The following is a 20297-nucleotide window of genomic DNA, read 5'->3' as shown; positions in this document are numbered from 1 at the left end:
AAGTTCTTAGGGCCTCAGCCAGATAGTTTTTTGGACTGAAACTCCTTTGGGTGTTTCGCAAACTAAACATATGGGGTGAGGATGAAAGATTTTAAACTGTTCCATCCCCTGGCGCGTGCTGTTCATAGCAAGGCTCCGGCAGCCGTGTTTGGAGACGTGGAAGCCTAAATCTTGGGTCATCAAAGGAAACATGACATGTATCACATTGTGTGACATTGTGTGGAGGGGTAAGCGTGTGCCTTTGGGAGGGTAGGTGGCTGGACAGAGATACAGAGAAAACGAGTATTGGTGCGCACATGTGTGTGAGTGTGGTTTTTAAAAATGTATTAGTAAGAGGCTAATACTGAATGCCCATTTTCTTCAGGCTGCTGAAGCCCGAGAGAGGTGGGGTAGCAAATGGCAACCTGGCACATTCTTCCACGTATTTCTCGCAGTCTCATCTTCTATATTTAGTACTTTCTGACCCCTTTCTGTTAACCTGTGATCTTGTTAAAACATTAATTGCTGTGCATTAAAAGCAAAGCTCCTCCCTTTAGAGCCTGAGATGGCTTTTAGATTTTTTTAAAAAGTAAAACATTTAAAATCCATCTGGAGTCCTTCATTTCCTGCATCTGAGGCCTTTCTGACCCTTTGGTTCGGGCAGATTGGTTGCCCTATTTTATCCTTAGAGTCTGTGTTCTCGCCTTCATTTTGGAATGAAATCGGTTGCTCTATCAGGGAAAATTTGAATTTGATGGCATGGCTGTTTTGTATAAGTTAATGTCCAATACTGGCTTATTCCTATAGAGAAACATGGTTATTTTGTAAGACACTTCAATTCTCAAACGTGCACACTGTTCTACCTGTGAGATCCCTTTTGAAAGTGATGGATGTATTTTGCTGGGGATTGACGTTGGTAACGTTTAGGTGACAAATCATAAAAACCGCGGGCTTTCTCCGTTGCCCCTTTGCCATGTTTTGTTTTTTGTCTCCTTAGGACGTTGAAGACCACGTGGCATTTTTGATCACCGTTCCAACCGCCCTGGCGATTTTCTTTGCCATATTCATCCTGGTCTGCATCGAGTCGGTGTTTAAGAAGCTGCTCCGTCTCTTCTCCTTGGTGATCTGGATTTGTCTCGTGGCCATGGGCTACTTGTTCATGTGTTTTGGAGGCACCGTCTCTCCCTGGGATCAGGTAAGGCTGCTTTTCGTGTTTCTCCTTCGGCGTTTTGATCTGGGACCTACCACGTTCTATAAACATGACCCTACACCGTGAGCAGGAGACCTGTAGCTGAGAAGACAGATGTCACGGGGTGTCCCCAAGGGGCTGCAGTCAGTGTCCATTTAACTCATCAGACCTGCCAGCAGTCAGGGTGCTGCCTGCCACATGTTACAGATGCCGAGTCTGCGTACACTTTGGTAGCTCTGTTCTCCTCCAATCCCCGAGTTTCCTATGACTCTGGAGTGAAGGGGCTAGAGCCTCGCTGGTACCTCTAACTCTCAAAGACTGGTCGTTGCCCTTGAACTCTTCCTGAGTGGATCGTCCTTCTTACAGACAGAAGGTCAACACCCTGACGTCATATCAGCAGGGAGACCCATACTTTTTCATGTTGGACCTGGGGAGGCTCTTGGCTTAGAAGTGGCTACGTCTGAAGGATGTTAGCTCTTGAAGGGCGTGTAGTCTGGTGGGCTTTTCCCCTTGTGCGGCTGCCCACGGTGTATCCGGTGACTGCTTGACATGGTGTGTTGTCCAGGCTCAGGTATGGGCTGCAGGCATGGATATGCTAGTTACTAGCTTCAAGCTTATAGTCGAAGCCCCGGGGTTCTGTAGCCATCCAGGCAGAGAGTAAACTGAGCACCAAGAGAGTTGTGCCTGAGTTGGGGGGAACTCCAGAGCCTGCGGTGAGAGGGGGGCAGGAACCACCATGGGTGGATAGAGGAGAAGCCGTTAGGAGATGAGGGCCGGGGAAGGTGGATGGCTGTAGAGGCCAAGGGAGAGGAGAGATTCAAGCTGGGAACACATAGGTGTGGCACCGTGGGTTAAGGATCTGGCGTTGCCGCTGCTGTGGTGCAGGTCGTAGTCATGGCTCGGATTCGATCCCTGGCCCGGGAGCTTGCAGGTGCAGCTAGAAGAAGAAAAAAAAAAAAAAAAAGCGAGGGGTGGGGTGGACACATAAAAGGGTTCAAGTGCCAGGGCAAGGACAGAGCACTGCCAGTGTGCCAGAGTTGGAGGGAGCCCTCTGTGAGCCCTGGGAGGCGCTTTCCCACAGGCTCTGTCCCGTGACCTTGACCAAACCATCATCCTCTTTTAACCTTGGTTGCTTCTGCGGAGGGAGAGGCTGGACAGAAAGAACTCAGCGTGGTCTCTCTGGCTCTAAAGGATGCTGAGATCGTGAGCAGAAGTGGAGGCAGTGCTTTTTCCCTCCTGCAGCTCCCTGAAGAGGCCCCCGTGCTCCGGGAAGCTGCTTGGCCCGTTTTCTCATCACCTGAAGCCTCTTGCAGGGCTGGCACTGCCCCGCTCTGCCTGGCCCTCCCCGCCTCTGCTCCTGAAGCTGCTGCGCACATGTCCTCACACAGCGGCTCTCCACGGCGCACGGGGTCCGGGGCCCTCCGGCTTCAGGCCAGTGCCCGTGGAACAGAACAGGAAGCTGGTTAAGAGCATCCTTGCCAGTGGGTGGCAGGGACCCAGGGTCTCTCTGGGCACCTTGTTTCAATGACAGCTGTATTAGAAGCCACACGATGGAAGGACAAGTGTCGCTCTCTTGTTCTCTGTCTTCCTTTTGTCCAGAACTCTCTGAGCTGCTTTTCATGAATTCCGGAATCCGTTTTGTCCTCTCCAATGAAAACTCACTGGGTCACTTTTGTGACCCTTATCCAGCCCCTTCTCAGAGCCGCCTTCCCAGAGGTCCAGATGCCACCCCACCGGGCGACACCCCTTTCTGGTGCTTTCCGTGGCCCTTGCAGTGAGCTCAGCACCCACGGCAGAGCCTATGACTTGGCCCTCTCTCTGCGGACTGACTGGTTCCCCTGCAGGGACCATAAACCCCTTCCGGGCGAGACGTGACTGTGGACGGTTGTCTTTGCACCTGCAAGCCTCCTCCACCAGCAGAACCCAGGGCCGCTTGGGCTGTGCTTTTGTTAGTGGGCAGCTCTATTTTTTTATTTCCAGATTTGTTGCTGTTGGGGGCGCGTGTGTGTGCGCGTGCGTGCATATCTTTGTGTGTATCCACTGCTTCTGTTTTTACTTGTCTTCTGGCTTTAGAACATACCCTTTGGTTTTATTGCTGCTGTCTGCCTGCTTGTGAAAATCTCCTTAAGCAACGTAAACGTATTTATGTCATGGTCATTTTTACTTCCCTTTTCTCCCGATTGATTTCTCGGGTATTGAGTTGGTTGGCTCCGTTTCTTGGTGTCTGCTCCCCATGGGTGTTTGGACATTGTTGTCCCCAAGCTCGTGTTGAATGGGGATTTTTTTTTTTGGTCTTTTTTTTTTTTTAGTACTTTACTATTTATTTATTTAAATTGTAGTCTGTTTTATTGTTTCAGAGGATAGTTGATTTACGGTGTGGTGTCAGTTTCTGCTGTATAGCACAGTGACCCAGTCACACATGTATGTACCTCCTCCCTCTCCTCCTGTCCCCCGCTTCACGGTCTGTCACAGGTGATTGGATATAGTTCCCCCTGCTGTACAGCAGGACCTCGTTGCTCATGCCTTCTAAATGTCAGAGTTTGCATCTCCTAACCCCAAGCTCCCCATCCATCCCACTCCCCAACCTTGGCAACCTCAAGTCTGTTCTCTGTGGCTATGAATCTCTTTCTGTTTTGTAATAGGTTCATTTGTGCCATATTTTAGCTTCCACATAGATGTGATATCGTATGGTATTTGTCTTTCTCTTTCTGACATATTTCACTTAGTATGAGAATCTCTGGTTGCACCCATGTTGCTGCAAATGGCATTCTTTTGTGCTTTTTTATGGCCGAGTAGTATTCCCCTGTGTATGTGTACCCCATCTTCTTAATCCATTCATCTGTTGATGGATATTTAGGTTGTTTCTCTGCCTTGGCTGTTGTGAATGGTGCTGCAGTGAACATAGGGGTGCATGTATCTTTTTGAATTATGCTTTTGTCCAGATAGATGCTCAGGAGTGGGACTGCTGGGTCATGTGATCGTTCTATATTTAGTTTTCTGTTCCATACAGTTTCCATTGTGCTTGTACCACTTTACATTCCTCCCTTCCTCCCACAAATACATTGAGAACATGTCTACACGTGGAACTATTTGCACGGAAAAGTTGAACTGGGATCATTTTGCCTCCGCCCCTGCACGTGATCCCAGCCACGTGAGCTTGCCCTCCCTCCACTGCCAGGGCCCTGGGCGGAGCTAGCTTCCGTGGGGAGCCTCTGGTCCATTGACATTGGCAGAGGGGGTTGGCCAGTCCCGCTTGTGGCCTGGGCCTGCTTCTGGGCGCACAGCTGTGTGCACTTGATGCCTGGAAGAGGGCACAGCCAGGCCTGGTGGTTGGTGGTTGCTGCTCTTTGGGGCCACTCTTCCCCAGCCGGGGCCTGGGCAGGGTGTCTGCCGGATGCCGTGGGTCCGCTTATACCTCTCGCCAGAAGGGGGACACTTTTGGCCCCATTGCTCCACTGGAGTTTGAAATCCTGCCCAACACTCCTGGCTACTCCTTCCCGGTCCACAGAGAACTTAACATTATTCTGCTGTATTAACCAAACATTTGCTTTCTGGCATCTTTTGGTATCAGCACCACAGATGGAGGCCCCTCAAAGAACACGACCTTCCAGAAGGGGTGCTGTAGGTTTGAGGAGAGGCGCTCAAGGAATGGGTCCCCCAGAAGATGTCCGAATGAACAGCATGCTGTTAGGAGGTGTCGGACTTGATGGGGAGCAGCCCTCAGGGCCACCGTCACTGCTGACACCAGTGGCCCGTTTGGGGTTTCCAAGACCCCTCTGAGGTTCAATCACTTGCTGGAAGGACTCTCAGAATTCACTGGAAACGGTAGCACTCACTGATCTCATTTCCTACAAGTGAAGACAGGTTAACATCAGCCAAGGGAGGCGTTCGGGAAAACTGCCGCCTCTGGAGCCTCCATTGTCCCCTCCGTGTGGAGTCGAGGACAGCCCTGCTCTCCCGGCTACAGCATAGCCCTGTGCCCGGAGCATGTTGCTTGCCTGGGAAGGTCAGCAGAGCCTTCCGTGTCCAGAGTCTTGATTGGGATCCGTCACGTGCTGCCTGCCTGGCTGCTTGTGGGTCTCAGCCTCTCTGTAGACAGAGCGGATCCTGCGTGGCCCTGAGCATCCTTGGTAAATCACATTTAGACTGAGTGCTGGTCAAAGCCCCTGAGCAAACAAAGAAAGTCCCACCAGGCGGGGCATGCCTGGGGGCTAGAGACCCCTTCCCAGGAGCCCAGGGCAAAGGCCAAAGCTCTCTTTGGGGGAGGTTCACGCTTTCCTGCAGGGTGGGTTGTGTGCAGCTCCAGACATGAATGCTTCAGTGCAGAACTCAGAACGTAAAGAGCTGGCAGGGTGTCTGCGTTGTGCCAGCCTCTTCGGGATGCTTTATTTGCACAGCCCTATTTACTCCTCACATGGCTCTGTGGGGTGGGCACCATTCTACCCAGCTTCCTTAGCACCCTCACTTCCACGCAGGGTGGCTAAGTACCCTGCTCACGGCCTCGCTGCTGGTGTTGGAACTGGAGATTTGAACCTGGCGGTCTGACTCCAGAGGCCAGTCTTATCCAGGGTACCAGTGGATCTCAGCTGGGAGCAGTTTTACCCCAGGGGACATTCGTCCCTTGTCTGGAAAAGTCTTTGATTGTCACAGGCCAGTCGGTCATCTGGTGGGTAGAAGCCCGGATAACGCTCAGCATCCTACAGTCACTTTCCAAGGCCCAGGCCCGCAACACCACCAAGGGTCTTCCCCCAAATAACTGGACGCTGAGCCTGAGTAACTCTGTATTATGAATGCTGCCCCTCGGCCATGCCCCTTAAAGAGCAGTTCTTCAACCCCTAGTAAGTGGACATGTATGGCATTGCCCGGGCACAACTTTAGAGGGTGGTGGTGCCAGTTTGGATCAGACAAACAGGAGTGATTTTGCAGTGCGCGGCCCCAAGAAAGTACCCACGGGGGCAGGGTGGCAGGTTTGGAGATGGGTCAACAGCGTGGTTTGGAAGAGGTCACTGGGGACATGACCAAAAGGTGAAAGAAGAGCCTTCAGCGGATCTGTCCTCATAGCCTGGACTGCGTGTGGAGGCCTCTCTTGGCTGGTGTTTTAAATGCACACATGTTGACCCCGACTCGGGGTCCCCCCTACCCCGGGCTGCTAGCACCCCAACCCAGCCGACTTGCTCCACAAACTGCTCCTGGATGAAAAGTATTTAAGAACCATATTTTGTTGATGGTTCCAAACGCTCTGAGGGAAGTGGGCGGTAATTCTGGTTTTTGGCTCCAGCTGTTACAGTGGCAGCATCTGTGTTTGCAGGGAGGTTCTGTCTGCCTGCTTCTGGCTCCGACCGCTTGGCTCAAAGGCCCTTGTTTGTGTTGCATCTTCCCCATTGATAAAACGGTAGAAAGGCTATCATGGCTTAGCTTCTTTTTCTGAATGGTTTAAAAATACCTGGACTTTTTTTTTTCTGTTTTTTTTTTTTTTTTTTTGGTCTTTTTGCTATTTCTTGGGCCGCTCCTGCGGCATATGGAGGTTCCCAGGCTAGGGGTCGCATTGGAGCTGTAGCCACTGGCCTACGCCAGAGCCACAGCAGCGCGGAATCCGAGCCACATCTGCAACCTACTCCACAGCTCATGGCAACGCCGGATCGTTAACCCACTGAGCAAGGGCAGGGACCAAACCTGCAACCTCATGGTTCCTAGTCGGATTCGTTAACCACTGCGCCACGACGGGAACTCCTTTTTTTAATTTTCTTTCCCACCTTTTAGGGCCTCACATAGGGCATATGGAGGTCCCCAGGCTAGGAGTTGAATGGGAGCTGCAGCTGCCAGCCTACACCACAGCCACAGCAACACCAGATCTGACCTGTGTCTGTGACCTACACCACAGCTCACGGCAATGCTGGATCCTTAACCCACTGAGTGAGGCCAGGAATCGAACCTATGTTCTCATGGATACTAGTCGGGTTCATTACCACTGAGCCACAATGGGAACTCCCCCCACCCCCCAAAAAAAACAAACCTCAACAATTTTGAACTCAGCAGAGGAGGATGCAAGGTATTTGTTTCCTCTGGTATCTTAGGCTAAGGAATCGGGATAATTTTTGTTTCCTTTCTTTAAAGAAGTCAGCGGCCATGTGTATGGGGCCCATTGTCCCCACTTCTGCACATGCCCAGTGAGGTCCCACAGCACAGCAGGGCTTCCTGACTGAGCGCCTCTGGAAGGCAGACCCTTCCTGATAGGTAAGTCCTATCAAAAGAGGCCTGACTGAAATCCATCCTGCGCCGTTGGTGGGAATGGAAGTTGACAGTCACTATGGAGAACTGTATGGCGGTTCCTCAGAAAACCAAATACAGAACTACCATATGATCCAGCAGCCCCACTCCTGGGCACATATCTGGACAAAACTACAACTCAAAAAGATATCCACACCTCTATATTCATAGCAGCACGATTCACAATATCCAAGACACAGAAACAATCCAAATGTTTCATCGACATTTGAATGGATAAAGGTGTGATACATGTGTCCAATGGAATATTACTCAGCCATAAAAAAGAATGAGATAATGCCATTTGCGGCAACATGGTTGCAACTCGAGATTCTCATCCTACGCGAAGGAAGTCAGATAACGATAAATATCATATGCTGTCAGTTATATGCACACCTTTAAAAAAGCTACAGGTAAATCTATCTATGTAATGGAGACTCATAGACATAGAGAACAGACTCATGGTTGCCAAGGGGGAGGCAGGTGGGGGAGGGAAAGGTTGGGAGTTGGGGGTTAGCAGAGGCAAAGTCGTATATATTAGGATGGATAAACAAGAGGGTCCTACGATAGAGCCCAGAGGACTATATATTCAATAGCCCGTGATCAACCGTAGTCAGAAAGAATATAAAAAGGAATGTGTGTATATAGATTTCAGTTAAAATTTTTGTTTAATTGTTTTATATGCGTGTGTGTATGTATATATCAAAAAATTTAACTGAAAACAAAAAGAGGCTTAATCGAGGTTGACCGCTCTGGGGCCAGAAGTTTCCTAAGTCAGGGTGTGGGCAGAGCCTGGGCTGGGTCCTTCCCGGGCTTTTCCAGCTTCCTGTGGTTGCGGGTAAACTGTATGTTCCATGGCTCGTAGACACATCGGTCTGATGTGTCCATCATCACAAGGTGCTTTTCTCTCTGTCTTTTCTCTCTCTCTCTTTTTTTTTTTTTTGTCTTTTTGTCTTTTCTGGGGCTGCTCCCGCGGCATATGGAGGTTCCCAGGCTAGGGGTCGAATCGGAGCTGTAGCCACCGGCCTACACCAGAGCCACAGCAACGCAGGATCCGAGCCATGTCTGCAATCTACACCACAACTCAGAGCAGTGCCAGATCCTTAACCCACTGAGCAAGGCCAGGGATCGAACCTGCAACCTCCTGGTTCCTAGTCGGATTCGTTAACCGCTGTGCCACGACGGGAACTCCTCTGTGTCTTTTCTCTTATGTGTCCCATCTCACTGCATGTAGGGGATGGTGATGGTGTCTTCTTAGCCTGACCAATTTGAAAAGACCCTGTTTTCAAATAAGGTCACATTCACACCTACTGGGGGTTAGGAGTTGAACATAATCTTTCTGGGGGGGGCACAGTCCAGTTCATGACAGGTGTCATTTCATGGGACGACACTGCGCCCTCAGAGGCTGCTGTTCCGTTGCAGGAAGGCAGTCCCATCGTGCGGCACGAGGCTCTCCCGGGCACACGGTCACGTCCCCCACTGAGATTTTTGACAGCTGCTCTTGGCCTCCGCGTTCCCTTAAACTGCAAATCCCGCTTTGGGATTAAATGTGTGCCATGGAGGCTTTTGATTCATTCCAGGGTCTGGGAATTAGAGACGTTCTTGTGTGTGAATCGCCTGCTGAAAGACGTCCACACTCAGGACTAGAAGGGAAAAGAACCCATGACCGGTCAGATTGCCCTGGAGCAAGCAGAGCATCGTCAACAAAGGTTTGCATGTCAGGTCGGTTTGCCTCTGCCCGTCTGAAGGTGCTTCTTTAGGGTCATTTTTGTCATGTTTTGGTTCACGTGGTGAGACCTACACTTTTAGGTGGTTTTTGTTTTTTGTTTTGTTTTTTTCCTTTTTGGCCATGCCTGCAGAAGTTCCTGGGCCAAGGATGGAACCTATGCCATGGCAGGGACCCCATCCACTGTCGTGACAAAGCCACGTCTTTAACCCACTGCGCCACAAGGGACCGCCTAGGTGATGTTTTAATTTTTGACTTTCTAACAAGACACATCCGTTTCATCTCAGCCGAAAACCACTGAGATGAGAGACCCTTCCGAAGGTGGCAGGGCAGGAAGGCAGTCGCCTCAGATGGCTCATGTTAACCTCTTGACTCTGGCTTGGCCAAGTTAGGACAAGACAGGAGACTGAGTTGTATTTGCATCTGATTCCAGTTTTCTGCTTCCCTCCAACCAGGAGCTCCCTGAATAGAGTTAAATAAACACTTTCATTTCCGACACGGCCATTTCAGCCTTGACAGGGAGACGGCACTGAAATTACTGCAGAGATTTGTTAAATTACCAACTTGAAAGGCTAACCTTTTGCTCCAGGAAGAAGAGGCTTTCTTTGTCCTATTACCTGAAAGGATGCCAGAACATTCAGGACGCACCTATGTGTGTTTTCTTGCAAAAATAGGACACGAGTGTGCAAACATCTTTTTTTATTGAAATTGGGTGAAAATGAAAGAAAATAAAGACCTCACATAGGCTTTGAAATGGGTTTGGGAGTGTAGTCACTTGGAAAGCTATTAAAGAATATATTTACCGTTGGAAGAACCTCGTAGCATATGAATGAAGGGAGAAAATCCAGCCTGTTCCTTGAGTGTCCAAATAAACCCACCTCTGGATGCTTTTCTGCACCAGGATGGTGTTTTTTTTTTTTTTTTTTTTTTTGCTTTTTAGGGCTGAACTTGTAGCATATGGAAGTTCCTGGGCTAGGGGTCGAACGTGGAGTTGCAGTTGCAGGCCTACACCACAGCCACAGCAGAGCCACGTCTGCAACCTGTGCCACAACTTGCAGCAACGCCTCAACGTACTGAGCGAGGCCAGGGATCGAACCTGCATCCTCATGGATACTAGTCGGGTTCTTAACCCGCTGAGCCACAATGGGAGCTCCTCAGGGCGATTTCTTAGGGGACATTTTGGACTTAATGTGAAGAACATACCTGAGAAAAATTAAAAGTAATATCAAAACCTGTTTCATTTAACTACAAAGATGTAGGATTTTACTAAAACTTCTTTTTTGGTTTTGTTTAAATGGCAAGGAGCATAGTGATGAAGTGAGAATTTTAAGGAGGTGCAGCAGAGCTGGACGCAGCCTGAGTGTAGTTATGTTGTGATGCCCCGTGTTCCTGGCTGTTCAGCGTGGAGATGGCGTGGCTGCGGTTTTCTCTCCGCTAGTTCCCACGAGGAGTGTTGTGCCAACCGCGCGGGCTGTGCCGTGACCTGGCAGTTGATCAGTCCCCTACCCCAGGTCTTCCCAGCCCTGACTGTGCTTGAATAGACCATTCTGCTGGCATTTCTGGAACAATCTCTGTGCTTCCTTTCCTTTCTTTCCTCCTGTGCTGCTTTGGAGAGGAGCACAAGCCCGGCACTTCAGATTGGCATCCGCATTGCGCCCTGGTCTGGCAGTTGAAACAATGCTGCCATTTTCCACCTCTGAACATTCAAGGTCCTCCCCCCCCCAACCCCATCTTTGCAGGCTGGGTGGCCTTGGAGGCACTTTTCTTTGTTGCTCTTTTCCTAGCAGGCAGCACCGTGTCCCCCACACAGGGACCCCGTAAATACTTAAGGGACTAACTGAACGAGTGTATGCATAACATATGGGTCCGCTTGCCTCCTGCACAGTAAGGAGGGAGGACCCTTCCTGGTTCTTCCTGGCTCCAGGCACCATTCAGTCAGTTTATGGGTATGTGGGGGGGCTCTCCACCCCCATCGTCCTTACCTCCATTTCAGCATGCAGCTAAATCCCTCCTGAAGAGGCACTGCTAATATGGGGGGTGATTGGACAGGGAACCCCAACCCAGGTTCAGTGGTGTATAATTCTGCTGCAGACACAAGGGCAAGGTACTTGACGTCCCGACCTGTGCAACCCTGTGATGTCAGTACTGTTAGTCCTTGCAATGTGAAGGTGAGCAAACGGAAACCCAGAGAGGTTAAGCAGTGTGCCCCAAGTCACACAGCCGGGAAGAGAGCCGGAATTTGAACATGCTATTTTGACACGCCATCACCGCATCTTGTCTCCATCTGCCCGTTGTCATTGGCGACCAGGGGATGTTTTCTGTGGTGCCTCGACAAGTGACGGATTATTGTGGGATGAGGAAGGGACGCCCTGGGGTTCTGGATGGTTCTGTCTGCATCAGTTTGGGGTGGCATGATGTTTGGAAAAACTTCATGAGGTGGGAGCCGTCGCTTCAGAGATGCCCAAACATTGATGGTATCCCTTTTCTGGGCTGCTGGTGATCTTCCCAGTTGGAGGCATTTTCATTCCTCTGATGAGTCAGTAAGAGAAATGGGACAAGAAACATTTCAGCCCAAGAAACATACGTCCCTATGTGCCCATGTCAGTCGCCATATTGTTCAGAAATCAGTGACGACTTTTCTATGGAAATAGATGTAACTCTCTCATTGAAGCCTCCTTTCATCTCGCTTCTTTCTGCTGGTTTTCTCATCTGGTTCTGTCTTGGCATCTGGGTATCAATCATCAGCCCCTTTCTTTGTAGGAAAAGACCCTCAGGCTCACAGGGACATCTGCCGGGGTGCTGGCGCTCACCCATGTCCTGGGGACGGCCACCATCATAAGGAAACTGGCCCTGTGTGTGCAGCTCTCGGGGCCTTCCGGGTCAGGAGGAGGCGTCGTGGCTTTGGTCTGGAGTTTGTATTGTTTTCCTGAAAGAGCTGGAACTTTGCAGGGAAGGAAAAATGTCCTGTTATTGACAGAACATCTGTTATTGCCTCAGTGGAAATAGAGGCATTTGTGATGGTGGTTATCTCAGGGCTTTTTGCATTCGGTATCTCTTGCCTTTGCTGAATGATTTTATGAGACATTGTGTTTGTCGTAGCATTCCAGCTCCTTTGACCTGACTCTTGGATGCCATTGTTATAGCCAAAGAAATGTGTCTATGGGAGCTGGTGAAGGATACAACCAATGGTTGTCATGTTGGGATGGTGTGTATACCCACGTGTGCTTTCAGGGGTGCTGCTGGAGGCAAGGGAAGTGGCTTCCCGACTCCCAGCTGGAGCAGCAAGTTCTCAGGAAAAAAAAAATACATCGGGAGTTTAAATTATTTCCTATTTGGAGTTGCTAAGCAACCCCTCACTTAGCTTCTCCAGTATTCGGTGTTTCAGATTTCCTTCTCAGCAGCCACTAATATCATCCTCACCCAGCAATTTCACAGGGCTCAGAAAACAGAGTTCAGAGTTTGGAAAGGCACAGGGGCTGAAATTCTCAAAAATGGACTTATATATGAAGAACAGAAATAGACTCACAGACTTTGAAAAACTTATGGTTACCAAAGGGGCCGGGGGGGGGGGGGGGGCTGGGAGTTTGGGATTGGCACATGCACACTGGGGTATATGGAATGATTGATTGGCCAATGGGGACCTGCTGTGTAGCACAGGGCACTCTACCCAGTATTCCACGATCATCTATGCGGGAAAAGACTCTGAAAGGGGATGGTTGTGTGTATGTGTATAACTGAATCACGTTGTTGTACAGCAGAAGCTATCACAACCTTGTAAATCAACTATACGTCAATGCAACTTTAAAAAATGAAAAGAAATCCCAAAAAATGATACATTAAAAAAAAAGAAAAAAGGGAGGGGAGAGAAGAGAACTACCAAGGAGGAGGGAGCTCTGGAGATTTGTAGAGGGTCCCCAGGTCTCCACCTGAGCACCGATTTGCACACACAGGGGAGGGAGCTACCTGAGGTCACAGGAGGAACTTCCTGCAAAAAGCAGATGCAGTAATAATTCCTGGTACAAGACCTGATGAGCAAGTGCCAGTGACCAAGACTTCCTAATGCAGAGGGACTCAGTTCATCAAGAAGACCTAACAGCTCCAAACACTTATACACCTAATACGAGAAATGCCAAATGCATCATGGGAAAATCATCTCTTCCTCCGAGATTGCAGCACCTCACTCAATAGCAGATGAGACAATAAAAAAGAAAATCAATAAGGATGTAGAAGATTTGCAGAGTGTTACCAACCCAGCTGATCTGATTGCTGTTTGTAGAACACTCCACCCAACAGTGCAGAACACATGTTCTTTTAAAGGCATATGGGACATTTACCAAGAGGGGCCAGGTCTCCCTAAGTTTCAAAGGATTACTTCGTACTAAGGATGCTCTTTGGCCATCATGGGCTTAGAAATTAGAAATCAGTAACATAACAGGAGTTTGGAAAATCGATCAGTATTTGGAAACTAAGTAACTCAGAAATCCAAGAAGAAATTACTAGGGGAATTGGAACGTACGATGAACTGAATGAAATGAGAACGTGATGGATCACGATTTGTAGGGTGAGCCTAAAACAGCACTTAGAAGTTCAGAGCATCCAATGTTTATACTGCAAAAGAGGAAAGGGCTTGAATCAGCCACTTTAGCTTCTAATTCGGGGAACCTAAAAACAAAACACAACAAAACAAAAAGCAGAGTACAGATTAGAAGAAATGAAATAGAAGGGAGCAAAAAACAATGAAACTGTAAACAGAAAAGCAAGAAAGATCATCAGTGAAGCCCAAACTGGTTCTTTGAGAAGATCAATAAAATGGATAAAATTCTAGTCGGATTAATCGGAAATAAAGATAGAAGAGAAAATTAACCATATCAGGAATGTGAGGGGTGGTCCGCAGAGGTCTTATAGACTTTAAAAGGTTAAGGAAATGCTATGAACAGCTTTGCACTGATAAATTCCACAATCTAGATGAAATGGACAAATACCTTGGAAAGAAACTAACAAAGTTCCTTCGAGGAGAAATAGGTAACTCTAATTGCCCCACGTGTATGAAGTAATTTGAATATGTTGCTGATTATCTTCCCACTCAGAAAATTTCAGGCCCGAATGTCTTCCCTGGTGAGTGCTGCCAAAATTAAGGATGAAGATATTTTTGCTGATACAAAACTGTACAAATTCTTCTGCAAAGTAGAAGGAACCTATCTCCTAGTTCATGGCATGAGGAAATTGTTCTGCTAGTGAAGTTGAAGAAAGGAAACTATAGATCAATTCTTTCATGACCATAGAAACCAAAATTCTTAACGAAATTTTAGTATCTTTGAGTCTGGCAAAAAAAAAAAAAAAAAATGGTCTTATATCAAGAATGCAAAGTTGGTTTAACATTCAGAAATCCATTCATGGGATTCACCATCATAACAGACCTTTCTCTTTTTTTTGGTCTTTTTGCCTTTCTTGAGCCGCTCCTGTGGCATGTGGAGTTCCCAGGCTAGGGGTCTAATTGGAGCTGTAGCCACCAGCCTACACCAGAGTCACAGCAACGCAGGATCCGAGCCACCACTGGGACCCACACCACAGCTCACGGCAACGCCGGATCCTTAACCCACTGAGCGAGGCCAGGGATGGAACCCGCAACCTCATGGTTCCTAGTCGGATTCGTTAACCACTGCGCCACGACGGGAACTCCCAGCAGATCCTTTCAATAATTGCAGTGCATGCCATCATTTCAGTGGATACAGAAGAGACATTTGACAAAATTCAACACCTACTCAGGGTAGCATCTCTCAGCAGTCCAGGAATAGAAAGGAACTTCCTCAAACTGATAGAGGGCAATTGCACAAAAAGTAGAGCGTTGTTCTGAATAGGGAAAGACTGAATTCTGCCGCCTGTGATCTGGCGTAAGACCAGGCTGAGCCCTCTTAGCAGTGATCTTCCACATTGTACGGGACATCCTCGCCAACACAGAGGGCAAGAAGAGGAAACAAAAGACGTACAGACTAGAAAAGAAGTTCACCTGGCTTTGTGTGTGTGTGTGCCCTGTCCGTGACATTAGCGTTGAACAGTTTTGGTCTATGTTAAACATCCGATGGAACCTAAAAAATGCTCCTAGAACTAGAAAGTGGGTTTAGTGAGGTTGCAGTTTGCACAAGGCTGAGCTACTCTAGATTTGAATCTTCCCACTAGAAATTGAAGAAAAAAAATGTCTTTTACCGTAGCTTCAAAATATAAAATAAACTTTGGATATTTGAATAAATGTGTGTAACGCTTCTATGTAGAACATTGGAAGACGTTGTTGGCAGAAACTGAAGAAAGAAATAACGGAGAGATGACGTCTGTTGGTGGATCCGAAGCCTCGATGTTGTTGTCAGCTCTCTCCTAGGTCGTTCTGGGTAGTCACTGCCATCTCAATAAAAATTCCTGCAAGCTTTTTATAGAGTAGCGAGCAGATCCTAAAATATGTATAGACACGGAAAGCACCTAGAAAAGCTAAAACACATTTGAAAAAGCAGAACATGGAGACTTTATTTGACATGGATAGATTTCAGGATTTACTATAAAACTCCAGTAATGAACTTAGTATGGTGCTGGTGTAAAGACAGACACGTAGGCCAGCGGATACAATAGGCTGCCCAGGGATAGTCCACATACATGGTCACTTTATTTTTGACTGTGTTCCAACCCAGTGTGATCAGGGAAACGTATAAGCTTTTAACAGTCGCTGCTGAAAAAAATTCGATAGCCATGTGCAAAAAAATAAAATTCCATATGCTCCAGCCATCCCCCTCCTGGGCATATATCTGGACAAAACTATAATTCAGAATAATACATGCACCCCTCTGTTCATGGAAGAATTATTTATAACAGCCAAGACATGGAAGCAACCTAAATAGCTATCAACAGATGAATGGATCAAGAAGATGTGGCACATAGAGACAATAGAATATTACTCAGCCCTACAAAAGAATGAAATAATGCCCTTTGCAGCAACATGGATGAAACGAGATTTTATACTAAGTGAAGTGAAGTCAGCAAGAGAAAGACAAATACGTATGATACTGCTTACATGTGGAATCTAAGCCATGGAACACGTGAACCTATGCACAGAATAGAAACAGACTCACAGACATGGAGAACAGGCTTGCGGTTGCCAAGGGGAAGGGGGAGGGATGGACGGGGAATTTGGATTTGGTAGATGCAAACTGTGACACTGAGAATGGGGAAGCTATGCAGTCCTTCTGTGCAGCACAGGGAACTAGATCCAGTATCTTAGGATAGAATAGGATGGAAGATAATTTAGGAAAGGCATTTATATTTATGCAGGACTGAGTCACTTTGCTGTACAGCAGAAATGAACACCACATTGTAAATCGGCTGCACTTCAGTAACAAACAAACTTCCACCGTTGGCGCGTGCAGTAAACAAAATTTAACTCCAAGTTTTAAATCGCAGGCTTGAGAAGTTAGTCCTAAAACTGTGGAACTCCAGGAAGAAAGCATGAGAAAAGACCTTGCTTGGTACCCCTGGGTTAGAAAGCGATTTCTTGACTCACCGCAAATTGTCAGCTTTGGAAGAAAAAGCCCTAATCAATATGATTTGATGAAAATGTAAAACGTTTACTATTCAGATGTACTGTTATGAAAATGAAAATGCAAGCCACAGCCGGAGAAGTTGTTACAAGGCATCTATCTGGAAAATCACTTGTACTGAGGGCATAGAACAGACTCTTATGACTCAATTATATCTTGATAAGCATACAATTAGTGTTATGAGGCTTTCTAGTACACAAAGAATGATTTCCATACTCCACTCCAAAGTATTGATACCGTATCTCAAATAGGAGGTATGATTCCCATTTTAAACTTGGAAAACAAACAAACACTCGGAAGCTTGAGATATAAAAAGAGGCTTTGGGAGGTATGGCAGATCCCAGGCTGGAAGGCATTGGTCCAGCCTTCTTTCCTTTCAGATGAGCTGACTCATCAGCTCCTGGCCGGTTCCCCTCCAAGCCTTTATCTTGGTGAAAAGAAAGGAAAGGTCTTTAAGGAGAGTGAAGTTACTGAGATGTTGTAAGACAGTGGTGGTGTTGCCATTTTTATCATGTCTAAAACGAAGACTCCTTGAGCAAAGATTTATTGCCTATTCAATTTTTTTTTTGAAAAAAAGATTGGAATATCATTTGCTGAGTCTGGTGAAATTCAGTCTCTATTCAGCGTGTTGCTTAAAGTAATTTCTTTACTTTGAACATGGTGCACACATAAATGCCTAGGTCACCAATTTATGTTTTCTTTAATGCTCTTGATATGAAAAAAAGTACCTTTACTACCAATTTTGCCTCCTGATGGGGGATGTAACTAAAGAGCCAGATATCTAAGATGCTAGCGCAGATGCATTACGCTAAAAATTGCGAAGTGATGAAATAACTTTTTTTTTTTTTTGTAGACAGATGAGACAGATTCCTTGTAGAAGGAAATACTGAGGGTTTATTATAATAAAATAAAAATAACTTTATCATATTGGGCCTGATAAAGATTAATAGAGCAAAGAAAGGCAAGGGAGAATTCAGAAGGCGACCTGTCTTATGTGGCAGAGGCAGAATTAAAACTTAGAGAGGGTGGACTGGACTGATTCAGTAGGTGACAAAATGAATTCATGAAATAAATGAGCAAAAGAAGGAAATTGGTTTTTCTTATGAAAAAGTCAGATTCCTACTTATTCCGCATAAAAATATGAACTCTCGATGGGTTAAAATCTAAAGAGGAAAAGCAGGCCATTAAGATTTTCTTACAACTCTAGAGGGAAGCCTCTTTAAAACATTGTGTAGGGAAGGGTTTCTTAAATAAGGCATGAAGAAAAAAAAAAAAACAGGTTTTTTTTTTTTTAATTATGAGAGAAAATTGATCAAGAAAGGAAAGACCTATCCCAATTATTTTTGTTTATTTGGAGATGCTCAAGAAACACCCTTCCATATGTGCCTAAGGAGACATGTAGATGAATTGGTTGGGATCAGGGAATTACAGTATTTTATTCAGTGAAATACTAAATAAGAGTCCAGTGAGTTAATAGTTCTACGTAATATCAACACGGAGACACTTGGGAAGCGTAGTGCTGCGTGCATGGAAAAGGAAGTTGCAGGATGATGCTAATTTGATAAGCATCTATTCTTTGAGTATTTACAGATGCAAGTATTAAAAGAATTAAAAAAAAAACATGAATGAGAAGAAAAATGTACTGATTTGCACCTGTTGGTTTTTTACAGGGAAGGAGCGAAGATAATGAGGGGGAGACTTCAGCTGTAACTTTCTCAGTGTGTGTGTGTGTGTGAGTGTGAGAGAGAGAGAGATAAAGATACCCTGTGTGAAAAAGTAAGATTGAAAGCTAATATGCCGTAACGTTCAGTGTATGAGGCATGCTCATGGGAGGCTGTCATCTTATGTGTTGTACTTTTAAGAATTCTGTTGTGTTATTTTTGTTGTTGTTTTTGTGTGTGTGTGTGTGTGTGTGTGTGTTTTGGCTGCACCCATGGCATGTGGAAGTTTCCGGGCCAGGGATCAAACTCATGCTGCAGTTGTGACCTGCACCACAGCTGCAGCCATGCTCGATCCTTAACCTGCTGCTGTGCAAAGGAATGTCCTGGTTTTAATAGTGTTTTACATTTTAGAGTAAAATTTTGAAAAAAAAAAAAAGAACATCAGTTATGCCTTTGACCTGGATTTGCTGCTCTGGACTGTGGGTCCCAGCCCAGCTTTTAGAGTCCGACCCACTTGTGGGTCTCCCAGTGGCTCTGAGCGGGTTGGCTGTCTCTCCTGCTGCTTCCTGTCCTGCAGTCTCTGTGGCGTGATTGTTCAGATCATGGAAAAACAACCCTTCTTTTTAACCTGAATGTGTGCGATTGCTAGTTCTAATAAAACGTGTTCTATTTTTCAAACTTTCGAAATACTGTTTCTTGAGCACTCTGCACATGCCAGGGAATCTAATACTGAGCGATGGTAAGAGCTGTCACCGCATCCATATTTAACAGGGAATGAAGATGCATTCAAAAGGTTCAAAGAATGTGATGACTTAAGAGAAATAGCTAGAGGGTGATATCATTACATTTTCTTGGAATAAATACTTGGGGTATTAATTAATGGCCTCAGCCTTAAATTCTGTAAAGTGATTGTTATTAATATTTGAATATTAACTGTTTTCTTTGGTTCCCAACTATTCAAAAAAAAAAAAAACCCAAAAACCTCAAACTGTTGACAAAATATTTGGGAATGAAGGATTAAAATGAAGGCAGCTTGGTCTTCGAACTTTACATATGCATGTTGTTGAGTTCGATATGGTTGTATTTTCGACAGTTTTTTTTTCTTCATTGCTTTTGAGGGCCCCCCTGCAGCATATGGAGGTTCCCAGGCTAGGGGTCAAATAAGAGGTGCATCTGTGGGCCTACACCCCAGCCACAGCAATATAGGATCTGAGCCCCATCTGTGACCTACACCACAGCTCAGGGCAGTGCAGGATCCTTGACCCACTGAGCGAGGCTGGGGATCAAACCCACATCCTCATGAATACTAGTCAGGTTCTTAACCCACTGAGCCACAGTGGGAACTCCAATTGACAATTTTTTTTTAAATTGACCTATAATGATCGTGCTTGTAACATTAGCATGGAAGAATTGAATGAAATATCTGTAGATTGATTCAAGCCCTGCCGTTCTCTTCCATCAGTGACCTTCCGCCTGCCTTCTTTTAAGGTACGTGCTTTCCTTCAGACCACAGTCAGTGTGCTGAATGCAGAAACTTGGTCAACATCTAATGCTTTGCATTCCAGATTCTCTTCATGCTCCATGTCTTCGAAGAAGATGAAACTCAGCATCTAGATACATATCTTTGTCCCTATTAGAGATGCGAAGACACCAGGGCTCAGTAGGGTACTTTTGGATGCCTTGCACTCTTAAGTTGTGCACATGAACTCCAGTGGTTGCCTTAGACACTGAAAGCTTTATAGTTTGGAGGGCATCTCTCTGCGGGCTTCTGGTGCAGCCCCTAAGCTTTCATCTGGTTATTTGTGAGCTTCACAGTAGGGAGAGCACAGAAATTCTAGATCTCACCGGGTGGGGCTTGGGGGGGGGTCCCTCAAAGTCGAGGCCCACGTATTGTGATT

General features: G+C 46.6%; 1 protein-coding gene across 1 annotated transcript in view; it reads left to right on the top strand.

The window, feature by feature from the left end:
* ADCY2 (adenylate cyclase 2) overlaps positions 1-20297 on the top strand; it is a 424271-nt gene that overhangs the window by 20200 nt on the left and 383774 nt on the right. The window contains 1 exon segment of the mRNA XM_021077007.1: positions 977-1174. Coding sequence (XP_020932666.1) covers positions 977-1174 — 198 coding nt within the window.

This window comes from Sus scrofa, chromosome 16 (assembly GCF_000003025.6).
Source record: "Sus scrofa isolate TJ Tabasco breed Duroc chromosome 16, Sscrofa11.1, whole genome shotgun sequence".
Taxonomy (NCBI): domain Eukaryota; kingdom Metazoa; phylum Chordata; class Mammalia; order Artiodactyla; family Suidae; genus Sus; species Sus scrofa.
The sequence above is the reverse complement of the archived record's forward strand: the minus strand, read 5'-3'. Positions and strand labels throughout refer to the sequence as shown.